Below are 18,440 nucleotides of genomic sequence, written 5' to 3' on the forward strand. Positions count from 1 at the left end.
CAGAGGGAGAAGCAGGCTCCATGCACCAGGAGCCCGATGTGGGATTTGATCCCGGGTCTCCAGGATCGCACCCTGGGCGAAAGGCAGGCGTCAAACCGCTGCGCCACCCAGGGATCCCCCTAGAGTCTGATTTAAATTATACTAGAAAGATAGACACATGTCTGTATAAAAATAGTTATTAAATGTTAGCAGTGCAAATTTATGAGACTTTTCTCCCCTCCATCATTTTTCTTGCCATCCAGAATATATATTGCTTTACATTAAATCTTGTTGTTGAGTTTATTATTTAAAATGTCCGTGTATTTCCATTGAAGTTAATTTCTTGTATAAGAACAAAAATGGTGAGAGCTTTGCACCTTTTCAACAATTCCTTCCTAGCCTTTCCAACTCTTTAGGCAGCCTAATTTTATGTTTCTATGTGTGTTTTCCTGATGAAACCTTTGGGATGGTGAGATATCGTGAATGTATTCTTTTTTTCCAAAACACTCTATCACTAAGAACATATCTACCTAGTAGCTACTTTTTATATTTTTATATTTATTTTTTTTTTAAAGATTTATTTATTTATTTATGATACACGGAGAGAGAGAGAGAGAGAGGCAGAGACACAGGAGGAGGGAGAAGCAGGCTCCATGCCGGGAGCCCGATGCGGGACTCGATCCCGGGACTCCAGGATCATGCCCTGGGCCAAAGGCAGGCGCTAAACTGCTGAGCCACCCAGGGATCCCCAATATTTTTCCCCCAATATATTTTTATATTTAAATTAAAGTTTATGTTGTGCTTTGACCACGTGTCATGATATGAGGACTTGAATATTATGGATGTAGTCATTCATTCATTCACACATTCATAGGGACCTGTTACATATTAACGATTGTGCTAACAGATGGGAATATACCAGTCAACAAAGTTCTCAAACATTTTGAACTTACATCTTAATGTGAAAATAAAAGAAAAATTAAAATAAATCAGGTAATGACAAGAGTCATAAAAATAAAGTAGCATAGAGGGCTAGGAATGACGAGGTACTATCTGACATAAGGGTCAGTAAAGACCTCTCTGATATATCTTCTGAGCAGAGACTGAAAGGAATTTATTGAAATGGACAGCTGAAAACCACCATTAACTCCCAGATTCCTTTTTTTTTTTTTTTTTTTTTTTTAATATTTTATTTATTTATTTAGGATAGTCACAGAGAGAGAGAGAGAGGCAGAGACACAGGCAGAGGGAGAAGCAGGCTCCATGCACCGGGAGCCTGACGTGGGATTCGATCCTGGGTCTCCAGGATCGCGCCCTGGGCCAAAGGCAGGCGCCAAACCGCTGCGCCACCCAGGGATCCCAACTCCCAGATTCCTTATTCAGTAGTTTTAAAACTTTCTCCTCACCCAAACTGTTAATTATTTCCCTTTTCTCCTCCTTTGCCCTTCCTCCATCTCACTAACCAGAAATAGAGCTAAATTATAGAAATTAAATGCTAGGAGTAAAGCAGGAAGTTTATGAGAGAAGAGAAACTGGGCTCTTAGATGAGTGAGCTATAAATAGTAACTATAAAGGTGTTCCTTTAAGGTTATTGAATTTTAAAATTAAGGATGAACCAAGCATTTAAATAAAGACTTTGGAAATAAAATAAGTCCATCTCCTCAGGAGCATTAATAATGTAGATTTGTCAAGGTATTTATGACATAAAGACCTTATAAGTGGCTCGGTATCATAGTGTTAAGTATTTAACAAATATTACATTATCTTAATTTAGTCATAAACTATAAGTATATAGTTTCATGTTCTCGTAGATTAGTAAGTACATAACTAAACAACTAACATTTGTAACTTAATACTTTATAGAGTATTTTCTTATATACTTAGGTAGGGCAGATACTTTTAATCCTCATTTTCAAATAAGGACACAGGCCTTCAGAGAATTTAATTGTTATATCCCAGGTCACACAGCTAATGTGACTGAGATCCAAACCTAGGTCTTTTGGTTCTAAATCCTAGGCATTCTCTTATGCCACACAGTTATATAACATGCCCATTTAATCTTCGGAAGACCTAACTAGCCTGTAACTCATAAATATCAGAGGGAATCAAACATTTTTTTATCTTTAGATTATTCTAAAGGTATTCCATAAAATGAATAGCAGTGGAAAAAGATGTATTAGATGAGCTTATGCATTTTCATGTTAAAGCAGCATCTCCAAATCAAAATGTAGTCAGCCGTTTTCATTACTGTTTTTCTTATGTCCCACCTTGGATCGCTGAATCTGGCAATAATCATGTTCCCAGCAGTGTGCTAGTCCAATTTCCCTGATGATTATCCTTCTAAATTTTGAGTAGTCATTTTTTGTTTTTAAATCACAAATAATATAAGAGCTCTTGTAACATTAGGTTGCAGACAATAACCTTACCAGAAACCAACAGTATACACAAAAGTGCTTACTTATATATCTGCAGATTGGAAGGTGTGGTACAGAACTGTAGGGCTGTGTATCTGCTCCAGTGAGCTTATTTATTATTGCTGCCCATGCCCATCTGCCTTCTGGGGCTTTTCAGGATGAACAGAGAAGACTGTGTCTCTAGAGAGAAGACCCGTTCTTTCTGTTTGTTACGTGATGTCTCCCAGGAATTCCCACTCTCTTGTTAACAGATAAGCATCATAGCTTATGAGAAATGTCCTTTTTAAGACTGCTTTTGTTCCACAGAATCAGTCCAATTTACAGGTGACTCGGGAGAAGGCAGATAAGTTAATGATAAAGAAAAAGGACATTCAAGTTTCCTTTTTCTCTATATTCTGACAGTTATAACAGCCTGTAATATTATATTAAAATGGTGTATCTATATTCAAGTGGAAGAAGGCTGCAGTGCATTTAACAGAGTAAGAGAGAAGCTCGCTGTTTTTTAGAACAATTCTTTTCAAAGGTACTTTAAGAAATACGAGTTCGAGAAGAAACCAAGAATCTACCACGGTGAAATGTTGATTTCAGCAAGTCAGAATGGTTCCCTACCTCTGTCATCAAAAGATACTAATAAGGCATAGTTAAGTCCTATAATTTATTCTTCAAACAATGCTGATAGCATAAGTGCCTCGACTAATCATAATTATGCTCTAGTGCTTGAGCTGTAAACAGAAAGGAAATGAAGCATTTAACTATATGCCATTAAATAATAGGATGATCTTGTCTGGGTCTTTGTGTTATTTGCTAGGGATTGAAGCCCGGCAGGAATCAAAATAGGAGCCGCAGTGGGTGGTTAATTTTGTCTCTTAGTTTCTCATAGTGGGATTCTCTCCTCCTCCCCCCCACCAAGAGCTTTATTTGTAAGTGTTAATTAATTAGAACTTAATAGTTGATATAATCATTATAAATCTAATTTGTTAGTATAGGTCACTGGTTTTCATATGTGGTTTTCATATTTGAAAAATCATCTTTTGATTGGTGATAAAAGCACTGCCAATTCATAGATAAATATGTAACTTTAATTATGCAAACGAATGGCAGAAGTGTACTGAAATCTCCACACTGAACCCTGTTCTAGTGATTTAACAAGTATTTATTAATTCCCAATTTTTGCTCTCCCACTAGATTGGACCTTTTTTACCTTCATATACTTATTCAACTGACTCAAAATACCCTAATAGTAACCTGCTTCATAAGTATTCAGAATATGAAAAAAGAAAAAAATCGGATATAAAAAGAAACAAGTCTAAGAGAGAACAATTAGATATAAATTGCTGTGTGTTACAAAATACATTTTTACTTTGAAAACTTTGACATTCGTTGATGTGATAATTCCATTCAGGGAGTATTTTCAGATTTGCTCAGCCCTGCGCGAGGGACTGGGTGGGAGTTCTGAAGAGATGCCTTCAAGGGACATTGTGGTGAGGTGGCACTAGTAGGACACAAGGTGCCAGAGCCATCCAGAAGAGAGGAGATCCATGATATAGATTGAAGACTTGGTGGAGGCATTGGTACCTGACACAGGCCTTAAACTGTAGGCAAGATTTAAGTAAGAGAGGAGAGACTTCAAGAAGTTGGGGAATGATGATCAGCATGTAGAACGGGTGGTTACGAACCTGGTGTTAGTCTGGCATAACTGCCATCTTTGGCTGGTGGAGGCTTTGCCTTAAGGAATAGTGAGAGATGAACTGAGTAAGTAAAGGACCACTTGTGGAGACTGGACTGTGAATGTCAAAAGAAAGGCTTTATTGCTGTTCTTGTGGGAGGTGAGAACTGTGGGAAAATCCTAAGTTTGGAAAGTTAAAATTTAGATGATATTGTCAGCAGCGAATAGAATGGATCCAGGGAGTGGTCAAGAAAAACCAAAAGAATATAAATTGGCAAACACAATTAATCCAATTTTGAGATTTCTGACTAGTGGTTCAAGAGAAAATACAAAAGATCCTGAAAGAAGACAATAGTTGGTGATTGGTTCAACATAGATCATAAAAGACTGCTGCTCAAATTTGCATTGAGCTTTTAAAACAATCTAAAGTCCATTATCAGATGGTGATTAAGTGTTAAGAGTGCCGGGAAAGTAAATTTCTGGAAAAAGGCATTGACTTAAGGGACTTTGTGTGCTGAAAGTTGTTAAAGGAAACACCTTATGCATTTAATTTTGGCCACTTGGGAAAGTATCTGTACTCAGATTGAAAACACAAGGCTTTTCCAAAAATTTGCTATTTTAAAAATTGAGTGGTGGGCAGGTATGGAAGGCTTGCTCTTAGAAATGGAATGTCTGATCAGAAGGAGGGGAGCTGTCTAGAAATAGTTACCAAAAAAAATGATGCTTTTTTGTACTTTAAAAGATGAAACCTTAATGAAACATGAAAGAAAACCAGTAGGAAATATACAGCTCGGATACCTAATTTGGAAATCAGTGGAAAGAATTCGTGAAATTTTATGTAATCAAATAGGTTTTGTTTAGCCACTGCTTCATTTCGGGGATATTATAGACCTCTGTATGTGCTTAGCTGAGAAAAAAAAAGGGGAATCGAATCCTACACAAAAGTAGGTTTTAGCTAATGAGAGCCAGGTAAATTTCTAAAGGTTATATAATCTTGTTACATAACTTTAACAGGACATGTGCATGACATTAACTGAACTTATGTATCCTGAGTAAGTAAACTAATATATTTTCCTACCTGTGGAACTTTATCTTAATGTAAATTGAGAAATCTAATCTTTTACATTTTTTCACACGATCGCTTCTGTCTTTGCGAATGATTGTGGCTGTTTTTGTTGTTGTTTTTAATCTTTCTTTCTCAACCTTCAATCATCTATGAATCATCCTTTATATGTATTAGGTTGAATTTCACACCTCGTTGCCAAAAAATGTGCCTAAAGACCAGGTTGGTTACTCTAAGGCTCTAGGTTGCTCTGATCAACCCAAGACCAGGCCACCAACTCTCATGTCCATCAACAAACAGCTAGAAGGCTGATCCAACCTACCTGCCCCCTTCCAAGGAGACTCTTTTATTTTATTTTATTTTATTTTATTTTATTTTATTTTATTTTATTTTATTTTATTTTATTATTTTTATTTTAAATTTTTTTAGGAGACTCATTTTATGCACTGGTTAGGTTCTAAAGTCATCATGTATAGTCAAATCCTTGAAAATCCCTTAAATCACCCACAAAATGCAACGCACATACTTTGTGCATTTTGTACCATTTCTCATAAGTCTAGCAGCCAGATTTGTTTTTCTCTAGCGTTTTTCTTCAATGAACAGGTGAAATAATTAGTTTGCATTTGGGAACATGCCTGATGGGGGAGAAAATAAATCTTTTGTTTTCCTAAGAGTGTATAGTTGAGTTTGTGTTAGTTAAATATGCATTGACATGACTCTATTCCCTTCCCGAATATTCCTTAGACCCACCTTTTCATTCCTAATTCTTCAGCATCCTCACAGGTCTTCCTAAGGCATTCATTCCTTGTTTCTCTCAAATGGAGGCTGTTTATTTTCTCTTCACCTGCATCCCACGTGAGCAATAGTACAATAGGTGATAGGTGGAGCCAGCATCCTCATAGCCATCTAGTACCTCTGCTAGGCCATTATTCTCTGCTCTTTTGTAGGAACTGCTTCTTCGGGGTACGTACTGCCTACCTAGACTGTTCATCCTCCTTGCTGTCATCACTGACCTCATTCTGATCATTCTTCCTCATTTAGTGAAGATTTTAATATCTGGCTCATTGTCATCTCGACTTCCAAGTTTTGCCATTATCTTGTTTGAATTTAGCATCAATGGGAACTACCCGTTAAATCCTCCCCTTTCTCAGTTCCCTGACTTCTCCATCTCCAGTGATGTTTTCCTCTGCTCCCTTTCAGCCACCAACTCCTACAGCACATCCTGGACCTCAGCATCTAGGAAAAATTAAATTCAGTAGGTCAACTATCTGACTTTGAACTCCTGACCTTCCAACTACTTGTCATCTTTGGATTTTGGAGGGACTCCAGTCCCTGACTCCTCTGCTTTTTATCTGAGAGCCACCTCCCATCTTCATTTCTTTTCCATTAGAGCTTGGACTCTATGCCTCCAGTGCTACTCCCTTCTCTAACCTTTGTAGTCTGGTTTTGGTTCCCTACTCCAGTGCAACCTCTCTCAAGGGAACCAAACCACCTTGTTGCTATTACTACTTGTATAATTTCTTACTAGATTTGTACTTGGAATTGTTTCTTTTAAGAATTCTGCCCCTTTACTGAGACTAGTCTTAGCCTCTACATATTAAAAATTAGTGGGTTTCACTAACAGTGATTTTTTTTAAAGATTTTATTTATTTATTTATTTATTTATTTATTTATTTGAGAGAAAGAGGGAGAGGGAGGAAGGGGGAGGGGCAGAGGGAGAAGCAGGATCCCCGCTGAGCAGGGAGCCCAACTGAGGGCTCAATCCCCAGGACCCTGAGATCATGACCTGAGCATAAGTCAGGTGCTTAACTGACTGAGCCACCCAGGGATCCCCACTAACAATAATATTTTAAGTTGATTATTATTTTATAAGCTAAATACCATTTAATATAGTGTGCTTTTCTTCCTTTTCACCTTTATTTCTAAAATTTACTTTTCCAAAGTAGGCTAATGAGGTCATTGTGCACTATTTATATTAATTTAAAATATGTTATAATTAAGCATAGAAAACATTATGTAATTTATTAATGCATTTCTGTGGTGATCATTTTTAAAACACTTTTAATTCATGTTTTGCAGTTGAAGCTTTATATCAAACCACATACCCAGAATATCTCCAGTACATTTACTTGGTGGCACCAATATCTCTTATGATGTTAAACCCTATAGGGTTTATCTTCTGTGAAATCCAGAAGTGGAAAGACACTCAAAATGCGTCTCAAAACAAAGTGAAAATTGTGGGACTTGGACTTCTGCGTGTATTACAGAACCCAATAGTATTTATGGTTTTCATTGGCATTGCCTTCAATTTTATTCTTGATCAAAAGGTGCCCGTATATATGGAAAATTTTCTTGATGGACTTGCAAATTCTTTTTCGGGATCAGCTCTATTTTATCTTGGTCTTACAATGGTGGGAAAAATCAAGAAACTGAAGAAGTCAGCATTTGTTGTGCTAATTCTTCTCATCACAGCTAAACTGTAAGTTTAATTTATTTAACTTGGGAGCTGTATTTTGGGAAAGCCTTATTTAGCCAGTTCATTAGATGTGTCTGCAACTATTTTCTCATTTAAATACTCTGGTAGTAATACTCCCTCCTGAGTAGTTGTGATTTAAAGGAAAATGATGTTGGTATATTGTGGAAAGTTATTGCCTTATTCTGTATAGGCTATTCTTTCCATTTTATTGCCAGAAGATAAAGACTGTTGGCTTCCCCTTAACTTTTATATAGTTTTACTTAGTATCTCCTAATATCCCAGTTTGATCATATATTTAAAGGCAATTTTAGGACAGCCCGGGTGGCTCAGTGGTTTAGTGCCACCTTCAGCCCAGGGCGTGATCCTGGAGATCTGGGATCCAGTCCCACATCAGGCTCCCTGCATGGAGCCTGCTTCTCCCTCTGCCTGTGCCTCTGCCTCTCTCTCTATGTCTCTCATGCATAAATAAATAAAATCTTAAATAAATAAATAAATAAATAAATAAATAAATAAATAAATGCAATTTTACAGGATTTCTGAATCTTCCAAATCTTTTAAAACCCTATTAGTAATGATGAAAACAATAATTTTGAATATAAGTTTTTTTTTCACGCATTTTGGAGAAATATTCTATAATTTTGTGGGTAATTGAACTTTCTAAATAGGGAAGTCCGTACAAATGATTATTACTATCTGATCATAGCCTATCAAATGAAGTTTTTATCAGCTCCTTAGTTAACAGTTCCTTAGCTTATTTAGCTCATTAGCCATAGAACTACACTTCATGGTGCAGGTGACATAATTTTACTGCGACACTACCCCAAGGAACTTGGGGCATACTTAAATATCAGAATTAGCTCTTGTATAGACAGTTAAATTCATGAAAGCAGTGCAATATGAAATAGTATCTATATTTTCAAAATAACAAAAATGAATATAACTTTTGAAAATTTCTTATAATGTGGTGTTATGCTCCTTGGAAACAAAGTATTTTTTTTTTAAGATTTTTATGTATTTATTTATGAGAGACACAGAGAGAGACAGAGACATAGGCATGTAGGACTCAATCCCAGGACCCCAGGATCACAATCTGAGCCGAAGGCACTCAACCCCTGAGCCACCCAAGTGCCCTGGAAACAAAGTATTAATTAGAATTGCCTCAGTAATGAACATGATTCTAATGTTAATAGTGTTGTCAACTTCAACTGAAATATTCTCATTTTAAAAATTTTTTGTCTTAAAAAATGTTTTTTTTCTGGATCTTTGATCCCTATTAGATATTTTTAATCTTTTTCCTTAACTAAAAATACATATAAGAGCAGTTTCGTATTTCATACTAGAGCATATCTCTAGGTGCTGCTATGACAATGTTATCAACCCTGGCCTCATTCTTCTTAAAGGAAAGCTTCATTAGCTCAGCTTCCCTTTTATTCTCTTTCTATGGAATCCTGAAGGATTTGTTTAATAATTGACTCTTCACCAGGTCTGGATTTCACTACTTTTCTGCTCTATCTTGGTTGTTTCAGTTACTTCTTTTTGTCTTTATAGTGATGAAGAGGTAATTGTAAGATGTCTATTTTTCTCGTGGCTTTCAGAATCTAATTGAGCCACATTGTTATCAATACCTGAACAATATAAACCCCAAATCAAAATAAAGATCAGGGTTCTTTCCAAAAAGAAGTTTAGTAATTTTCTTAAAAAAAGTTTACTCAGATTATCAGTCTTTTTCTTTTAACATTTCAATTTTCTAGTAGAGGAAACAAAAATAGCAGTTACAGTTAAAACTTCTAAAAATTTTTTTAAGAAAATTATTTGTAGAACCAAAGCTGAGTTTGTTTCCTCCTAATCCTTGATGTTGAAAGTATTTCTTAGAATATTGTTACATCTAAATGACTTTAGTTGAATTCTTGATTCTTTCAAAATGTTCGCAAGTAGGCATGCGAGACTACGTGCATGCAAATAGATATACCTTCTGGGGAAAAGAGGAATATAACCTAATGCCAGGTTCACTAGAACAGTCTCCCCCTTGGGGACCACTGTGCTTTAATATCAAGTGAATGACACGTTACTTGTTTTTTTCAGCCTGGTGCTGCCACTTCTGTGCAGAGAAATGGTGGAACTCTTGGACAAGGGCGACAGTGTAGTGAACCATACAAGTTTATCAAATTATGCATTTTTGTATGGTGTCTTTCCTGTAGCACCAGGAGTGGCTATCTTTGCAACACAGTTCAACATGGAAGTAGAGATTGTATGTATATTACTACTTTCTAAGTTTGATTGTACAGTTAGTAGAAAAAATGAATTTTTAAAACACAGAGATCAGCATTCTTTAATGAGAATTTGATAAGTGAAAGCTACTTCATTGTAAATAAGGAGGCATCATGTAACATCAGGTAATAATAGAGTTATTTAATCTGGGGTCTTTTTTTAGCCATAACTTTTTTTGTTAGTCTTTTTTTGTTTAAGGATTTTATTGTTATGCTAAAGCTTAAAGATTTATTTATAAAGAATGATAACTTTTGAAGTTTTGGGTAAAAATAATCTGATTCATTCACTGATAATTCACCAGATGCAGAACACTACATAATCAATTGCAGTAAATAGCTATAATCAATTAACACTATATTATTAGCTGTGTCTAAGCATATTGTACATGTTATCTATACCATTAAATGTTTTTGAAATATAACATGAAGGAACTTCATTTGTTCTAAATTGTTTAACAAAGGATAGTTCCATTATTTAATCTGTAAAATATTTATGTGGTAATTTTTTTCAAATTGATTTTATTGCTTTATATTTTATGAAATAGTGTGGAAGGAAACTGGCCATCAGTTTTTTTTTAAATTTATTTTTTATTGGTGTTCAATTTACCAACATACAGAATAACCCCCAGTGCCCGTCACCCATTCACTCCCACCCCCCGCCCTCCTCCCCTTCTACCACCCCTAGTTCGTTTCCCAGAGTTAGCAGTCTTTACGTTCTGTCTCCCTTTCTGATATTTCCCACACATTTCTTCTCCCTTCCCTTATATTCCCTTTCACTATTATTTATATTCCCCACATGAATGAGAACATATAATGTTTGTCCTTCTCCGACTGACTTACTTCACTCAGCGTAATACCCTCCAGTGGCCGTCAGTTTAGTTAGATCATTAATATGGCTTACTTTTGAGAACCTAGAAGATAACCATTAGCTTGGGATGTCTAGTTCTGGCTATGTGCAAATATTAATTGAGCATGGATTGGGAGAGGAATCAAAGGAACTTTCTTTTAAGAACTCTCAGAAAGGGGGAGAATGGTATTAGAGAACATGCTGGAATTTAGAATGTCTTTTTATTTATTGACTCTTGCTTTTATTTTAGAATGTACTGTGGCTATTTAAAATTTAGGGTCATTGTTTAATTGAGGCTATGAGTCTTTTCTCAATTTGATTTCATTTTTTTGCAGATAACCTCAGGGATGGTAATTAGCACATTTGTGTCTGCACCAATCATGTATGTTTCTGCCTGGTTACTAACCTTTCCCACTATGGACCCTAAGCCATTGGCATATGCCATCCAGAATGTTAGTTTTGATATAAGTATTATCAGCCTTGTCTCCTTGGTAAGTACGTTTCAGTGTAAATATGAGTGAAAACAGAATGAGTTTGAAAATAGCTTGGTAACCAGAAAGTTAGGGATTTAAAAATCTATTTTTAAAAATCTCTTATGCCATAGAGAAAGCTAAAGCCTGCCCATAAAATATAATACCAGCCTTCTGAGTTGTGTCTTTCGTTTTGAGAGTTAGAGTCATGTAGCAGACAAGGCATGAGATTTAGTCAGACCTGGATTGGCTCTTGGCCCTATCACAAACTAGCTGTATGTCTCAGCCTTTCTAAGCTCCAGTTTTCTCAGGTAGGAGCTAGGGATACTAAGTTTACCTATTTCCACAGGTTGTTTTAAGGATTACCTAATGACGATATATGTGAAAAGCATCTGCAAGTGGCAAATCACTATACAAATACTACTAGTATTAGCTAATTGTAGAAGCATGGGGTTGGAAGAAATCGTCCAACCACCCATTTAATGTTAATGAAACTTTCTGGATAGATCTAGTTCAAATTAAATACTTAAACATTTGATGACTAGAGTATCTTGTAGCTCGAGTTGCCTGTGGAGTTCAAGCAATATTCTGGTTGAAAAACAAAAACAACACCTTGTTAAAGGAAGGAGGTAGGGATGAACATGTATATGGACAATGAATAAATGTGTGTCTAATGTATTTTTTAGGAAATTTTACTTCTGTTACATATTCTTAAAATCTGTGTTCTTTGATAAGAGGACAGTCTGGGGAGAGAAGTGATATAAATTTTAATTGATAAGGAGGGGAGAAGAAAGAAAGACATCAACCAGTATACTTAGCTGGGCACTTCAGAAGGAGAATAGAAACTCCATCCTTTTAAATATGAGGAGTGCAAGGCAATTCATCTTAACGTGGGCAATATGTATTGTTTGAAGAAAGACTGCCTGGAATTTAGATACCTCATGAACCAATGGTGGAATCAAAAGAAGAAAACTTAGAAGAGGACTTGTAACTGTATCTCACACTAAAGATCTTTTCCTGAATAGTTGACACTGAGCCTGTGTCCTAACCGAGCCACACAAGTACGGGAAGTCAGAACGTGGCCTTGGTCAAGACATTAGTTCTTAAAGACCTTGTCATTTCTAAACAGTTAATTTATGATAGGATCTCTCCAAAATACAATGACATGTAATTATTAGGTCTTAAAGACCTTGTCATTTCTAAACAGTTAATTTATGATAGGATCTTCCCAAAATACAATGACATGTAATTATTAGTTTCAGGAGAATATCATAGTGATTCAATGTCTTTATACATTATGAAGTGATCCTCATGATACGTCAAGTTACCGTTTGTCACTTATTGAAGTTATTACGATGTTACTATATTCCCTATGCTGTACATTACATCCCCAGGACTTACTTATTTTATAAGTGTACTTCTCAGTCCCTCTCTACCCTTCACCTGCCACCCAACTCCTCCCCTTTCTGGTGACCAGCAGTTTCCTGTATCTATGAGTCTGTTTCTGTTTTGTTTTGTTGGTTTATTTGCACACAGAAGTGAAATCATAGAGTATTTGTGTTTCTCTCTCTATTTCACTTAGCATAATACCTCCTAGGTCCATCCATGTTACTGCATCTCCATGCTATTTATTTTACTTTGGATATAGTAATTTACCTTAATATTCTGTTGGGAACTAGGCAGATTAACATTAAGTAAAATATTGGAATTTCTTTCTGAGCCAAGATAAAGAGAATCCTTTAAAGAAGCTAATCAATGAGTTATTTGATAAGTAGCTATAAAAGTTAAGAAACCTGAATAACTTTTGAACCTTTTGTCTTTAAGATCTGGTCTCTGGCTATTCTTCTTTTGAGTAAGAAATATAAACAGCTCCCACATATGCTCACAACTAATTTACTCATCGCTCAGGTTAGTAAACCTACAGATACTTAGAACTATGCTTTTTTCATTGACTGTTCTACTATAGAGGGGAAAATTATTTTCCTGGGTTTTTCCAGTTATAAGTTTGAAAGTATTTTTTATGAAATGCAATCAATCACAGCTTGATTACAATGAATTTATGCCTAACTTATTATATACCACAGTAGGGCTTGAACTAATAATGTCGTTCAGTGATCACTTTGCATTTTTTAATAGAAACAATTAAGTCCTTAAAAATTGAACTCTCACAATCTTATTCTTCTAGTCAAATCTTTGCAAGTCTCAGTTTATGATGGAAAGAGGTTTAGCATTTTTCATGTAAACCATTACTAAATATAAGGTTAATATTTAGAATGTTTCAATTGAATATGTATACTGTTAAAGACTATAAGAAGGGCTTTTATCATAAAACTTGAACGTTTAGTATAACTAGCATGATAATCATTCAGCAATCTTTTAAGAAGAATAATTATAATAAATTTGCTGCAAATCAAACATTTGTCTGACTCACATGAATGACTGACTTTGTAATTTTTTCTTTAGTCTATTGTCTGTGCTGGAATGATGATATGGAATTTCGTTAAAGAAAAAAATTTTGTTGGACAAATTCTGGTGTTTGTTCTATTGTACAGCTCCCTCTATAGTACCTACCTGTGGACAGGTAAGATGGATAATTATTGGAAATTTAGGTCTTCTATCATTAGAAGCTATTTGAAATCTGGCAATCCAGGACTAACACATTCTCTCAGGCTCTTATGCTCACTACCATAGGCAGTCTGCAAAGTCAAGTTCTGTTTCCATGATATAGAGAAATAGTACTCTATTTCTGCCTGGGTTTGGGGTTTCCAGTCACATGGTCTTTTTCCTCAGGATCTTTGGCTCTTGGCCACAGTCAGCACAGCTCCCTTTTGGAAACACCAAGATATTTGGTACTAGAAGCAAGTCGAGAAAGGAGGGAGAGAATGGGAGAGAAGTGGGAGATATGTCCCAGAGCTCACTATGAGAATCCAACTGAACTGAGTGAAAAATTCTGACTCTGCTGTCAGCAAACAGTTTAGCTTTTGAAATCTCAGTTTCCTCATCCATGAGACAGGATTATAACACCTTTCAGTTACTTTGAGAGCTAAATGAGATAAGGGGATTTATGCCTGGTACACAGTAGGCAGTCAACAACTGAAACTGTATTATTAAACAGAGGGGAAATGATTACACAAGAACAAGAAAAGTAAGGACTACAAGGGAATGGAAATACAAGAGTACCCAGTAAGAAACTATTTCTCGTTTCAACTGGCTCCAAAAAAAGATACTCAAATATTTTAGCTTATTGTCATTTTGAAGTATAATATTTATTTGGAGGCATACATTCTGGTATGTTTGCCAAACAATCTGTGTGGCTGTTTTGTATTCAGACCACAAACGTGAACCTATAAAATGGCACATAAAAGGAAATTGTAGCATGGTAGGGCTGGTGATAGCCACTTTTGGGAGGCAGGTGTCAGGAAATGGCTTCGAGGGACAGGCCTTTGATTTCATGCCTTCGAGATCAAAAGCAGGGCCCATCTAAGTCAATAGCCTTTTGAGGTGAAGCAACAATGTGGGGAGGAATAATAGAATGAAAAATTCAGTGCTAACAGGAGAAGGTGTGTGCTTTTTAAAGGCAGTACATCTGTAACCAAACCAACGTTGAGTTGGCTCCTTGGTGAGTCACAGATAGAAACCACCAGGTGAGTTGTCGCACAAAGGAAACTTTATTTGCAGCAAATAAGGAGACCACAGGGAATAGCTTCCAAAGCTGTGACTCCCCAAGCAAGGGTGAATGGGTTCCTTTTGTCTAGGGTTAGGGTGAATATTTAGATAGGGAAGCCTTGTCATCATATGTAGAGGCGGACATAAGGTCACGCATGCTCCTTAAGGATATGTGGCTGTACATGCATTGTATGCCCTGTAAATGAGGCTTGTGCTCCTCCTTGGGTGGAGATTTTAGTGTTAGAATGAGGTAAAGGTAAAAGTAGGTCACCCCAGAGGTCACTCCGTAGTCTTTCTGCACGGGTGCATGCAAGTCGGGGATTTTGCTCAAACTGGTGTGGGTGGCCTGGGCCACAAAGCTCTTCCTCTGTTGCTTGAGGGGTAGTTTTGGTTTGCATCAGGCAATGTTATCCCTGGTCCTTTGTCTGAGTTAAGTTGGGAAGAAGAACTTAAGGGAAAATGTGGGACAAAGATCTGTGGGTACAAGCAGATGAGCAGTAAATAACAAAGGTCTTGGGATCTAGCTGGTGACACATCTTGCATAGCATAAGAGTTCTCATGAGATGTCAAGTAAAAGAGCTTAAAGACTTTTATTTCCAAATACACATGGATAACTTGATCTCTAATACTTAGGCTTATCAAGGCTAAATTGATCATATGAATAGGAGAGCAGCCAGTAGATCAGTGTATCAAAAATCCCCAAGGATCCCTGAAATCCTCCTTATGCACACATGCCAAAATCTATCCAGAGACCTTGTTCTGAATTCCTGGATCCCAATGAAGGTACCCTTTAACCTTGAGCTTATTATGCTGAAACAGAATTTTAGACTTACAGTGTCATTTTAAATCATCCTATTCAGCCATTTTTAGTTTCGCTCGTTCGCATACGGTCTTCACAATTTTTGCCGTATCTGTGTACCACTTGTACTTTTTTAAAAAATTTTTCCCCAGAAATTTACTCACTTTTTAAATTTTAATAAATCGAGCCTTATATTAATAAAATCCCAGGGTTCGTGTGCTAGTTTTTCACGCATATGTTAAAATAAACACCCTTATACCACCTATAGTCTCTACACTTCGGAAACACTGGTGTAGTTTACATCCTTTATTTTTCAAGTGTGTTAAATGCAGCTGAAAGAGTTTAACTGATTCAGGCAGGAAGTCTCACCGCTTCCATCTGCAACCCAAGAGAGATCCAGGGCTAGCCTGGGCCTATTTGTCTGTCAGTCTTTTCATAAAGCAAGAACTTTAAAGAGTGCCCACACTACTGGAACAATTGGCACACCGTTGTGTACCTTGTTTCCCTGGCACTTTGAAAACCTACAACTATAGAGTGCACAAAATATATTTAGGAAGGAGCAGTGGTAGTTAAGTGCCTCTTGAACTTGAGTAAGGTGTGGGTTCCCTGCAACGAAAAACAATCTTCAAGAGCCTTGGTGTTGATTTGTATTATTCTAGCACAGTGTTACTTAATCTGTCCAATCCTAGGTCTGGGTATGAATTCCTCATATACAGCTAATACACAACTTTAAAACCGAAGCAGATTCACAGATGAGAGTCCCAATTACAAACTCAGTAATTCTGATTAGCAACGTTCACTGACCTGACGTAATCTGAATCACAACCTTGAAATGTAAAATGGAACTCCTTTCTCTGGTTAGGATTTTTTTTTTTTTTTTGCCTGGTTTGCCTTTACTTTCAGGTGTGGGCTTAGGACCTGGTTCATCTCACTGCTTTTCTCTCTTCAAACTACCACAGAACCTTCACGTGGACAGTGTGTTATGATATCATTTGGCCCTCACTTGGCTCAAACTTAATGTAAAACCAAATGTTAGCTCTGAGATCATGAGACTGTGCTTTGGTTATAAGATAGGCATCTAGATGATTATCATTGAAAATGTACCAATAGACTTAAGATTTCTCATAGAGATTTCCAGATCCTGCAGAATAGGTCTCAAGAACCCGAGGGAGCCATGGTTCTGAGTCTTAGAAACACTGAGAGAGTTGGACTTACCTTGAATCAGGTTGGGTTTGTAGTCCTGCTCTGCCCTCTGCTGGCTATGTGACTTGGGCAAACCCTTGTTTCCATAACTATTAAATGAAGGTGTTAATTTAAAAGTGATTCCTTCCAACTCTCAAGTTCTAAGATTCTGTAACTCTGTAGAATTTATTAAATAAGATATTACTTGTATAAATAATTGGGTTTAAGGTATAAGAAGCCCTCAAAAGTTTTTAAATATCTAAATATCTGTGTGAAGTTCACATTATATTTGTATTAAGTTCTGTCATTTAGACTTGAGGCATTTTCCAAAAATTAAACCTGGGTAAGAATTGCCTATACTTTCTTAGCACCAGCAAATGAGGATGTTCTTATTTTTGAGACTTGCTCTGTATCCAGTTGGATTTTTTTTTTTTTTTTAACAAATATACTTAGATTCCTAACATATCAGACCAAAGAATAAACTGATTTGGGCCTTTGAAGACATCCTCATGTATAAAACAAGGAGATATATGAGTAAAGAAATAATACAGGAGGGAAAACATGAATGACTTTGAGTCAAACTGGCTTCAAAATATTGGGGACAGCATTTATTTGGAAAGAGTAAATTCTAGGGCCCAAACCATAGACTACCATTGAAATAAGCATGGTTAAAGTTCTATGAGGTCTGATCAACATCGAGAATCATTATTGACCTTTCAATATCTATCTCTTGTTCCTAGGCCTTCTGGCAATTTCTTTGTTTCTTTTGAAAAAGAGAGAGAGTGTACAAATTCCTGTTGGAATCATCATCATATCTGGCTGGGGGTAAGTTGATAGTTTTCTGTTTGCTTACATGTTTTCCATATATTCAGTTACTATTCATCCTCTTTTTCTCTCTCTAAACCTTATTACAGAATTCCTGCTCTCCTTGTTGGTGTTCTTCTGATAACTGGAAAACATAATGGAGATAGCATTGACTCAGCTTTCTTTTATGGAAAGGAGCAGGTAAGAAGAGTTTATTGACAGTTCAGTTCGTGGGAACATCTCTCTTTAGTTTGTTCCTAGGTTCTGCTATACTTACATTAGAAGAACAGATTTAAAAATCTGTTCCAAAAAAAAAAAAATCTGTTCCAATTTATTGCATATCCCACTGGTGATCCTATATCACTTTAAGTCACACCTCAAAATGTGGTAAAGATTTTATAGGTCTATATTCATTTTTAGCTGAGGATTTCCAAATGCTTGAGACTTATCGGGTCTTCTTAAACCCAATAAGTGAGTAAAGAAATAATACAGGAGGGAAAACTTATGAATTATGTTTACTCTACCGGAAGAGCGATTAATTTAAAGATATTTAATGAGTTAGCAGTAATAATAAAAGCCATGTTCTTGACTTTCAATCCTATTATAAATATAAATTTCAGAATAGTAAGTATCTGGGGAAAAGTGTGCTTAAGAAGCTGTAGTATATCAGCTGATCAGAATTCTCTAGGGGTAGGACCCAAACATGTGTGTTTAAAAAAAAAAAAAAACCTTCAAAAGATTTTTTTTATTTCTTATCCTCTTTTTTCTGTTTTATAATTTTGAATGTTATTGGGTTGTCATGAGAAT

General features: G+C 36.2%; 1 protein-coding gene across 3 annotated transcripts in view; it reads left to right on the forward strand.

The window, feature by feature from the left end:
• Nucleotides 1-18,440, forward strand: part of GPR155 (G protein-coupled receptor 155) — a 43,947-nt gene that overhangs the window by 5,665 nt on the left and 19,842 nt on the right. For all 3 annotated transcript variants that reach the window (XM_077883232.1, XM_077883230.1, XM_077883231.1), the window contains exons 3-9: nucleotides 7,202-7,601; nucleotides 9,681-9,846; nucleotides 11,048-11,203; nucleotides 13,007-13,090; nucleotides 13,646-13,763; nucleotides 17,570-17,654; nucleotides 17,744-17,834. In XM_077883232.1, coding sequence (XP_077739358.1) covers nucleotides 7,202-7,601; nucleotides 9,681-9,846; nucleotides 11,048-11,203; nucleotides 13,007-13,090; nucleotides 13,646-13,763; nucleotides 17,570-17,654; nucleotides 17,744-17,834 — 1,100 coding nt within the window. The remainder of the gene's footprint in view (nucleotides 1-7,201; nucleotides 7,602-9,680; nucleotides 9,847-11,047; nucleotides 11,204-13,006; nucleotides 13,091-13,645; nucleotides 13,764-17,569; nucleotides 17,655-17,743; nucleotides 17,835-18,440) is intronic.

Source organism: Canis aureus, chromosome 34 (assembly GCF_053574225.1).
Source record: "Canis aureus isolate CA01 chromosome 34, VMU_Caureus_v.1.0, whole genome shotgun sequence".
In the NCBI taxonomy this organism is placed as follows: domain Eukaryota; kingdom Metazoa; phylum Chordata; class Mammalia; order Carnivora; family Canidae; genus Canis; species Canis aureus.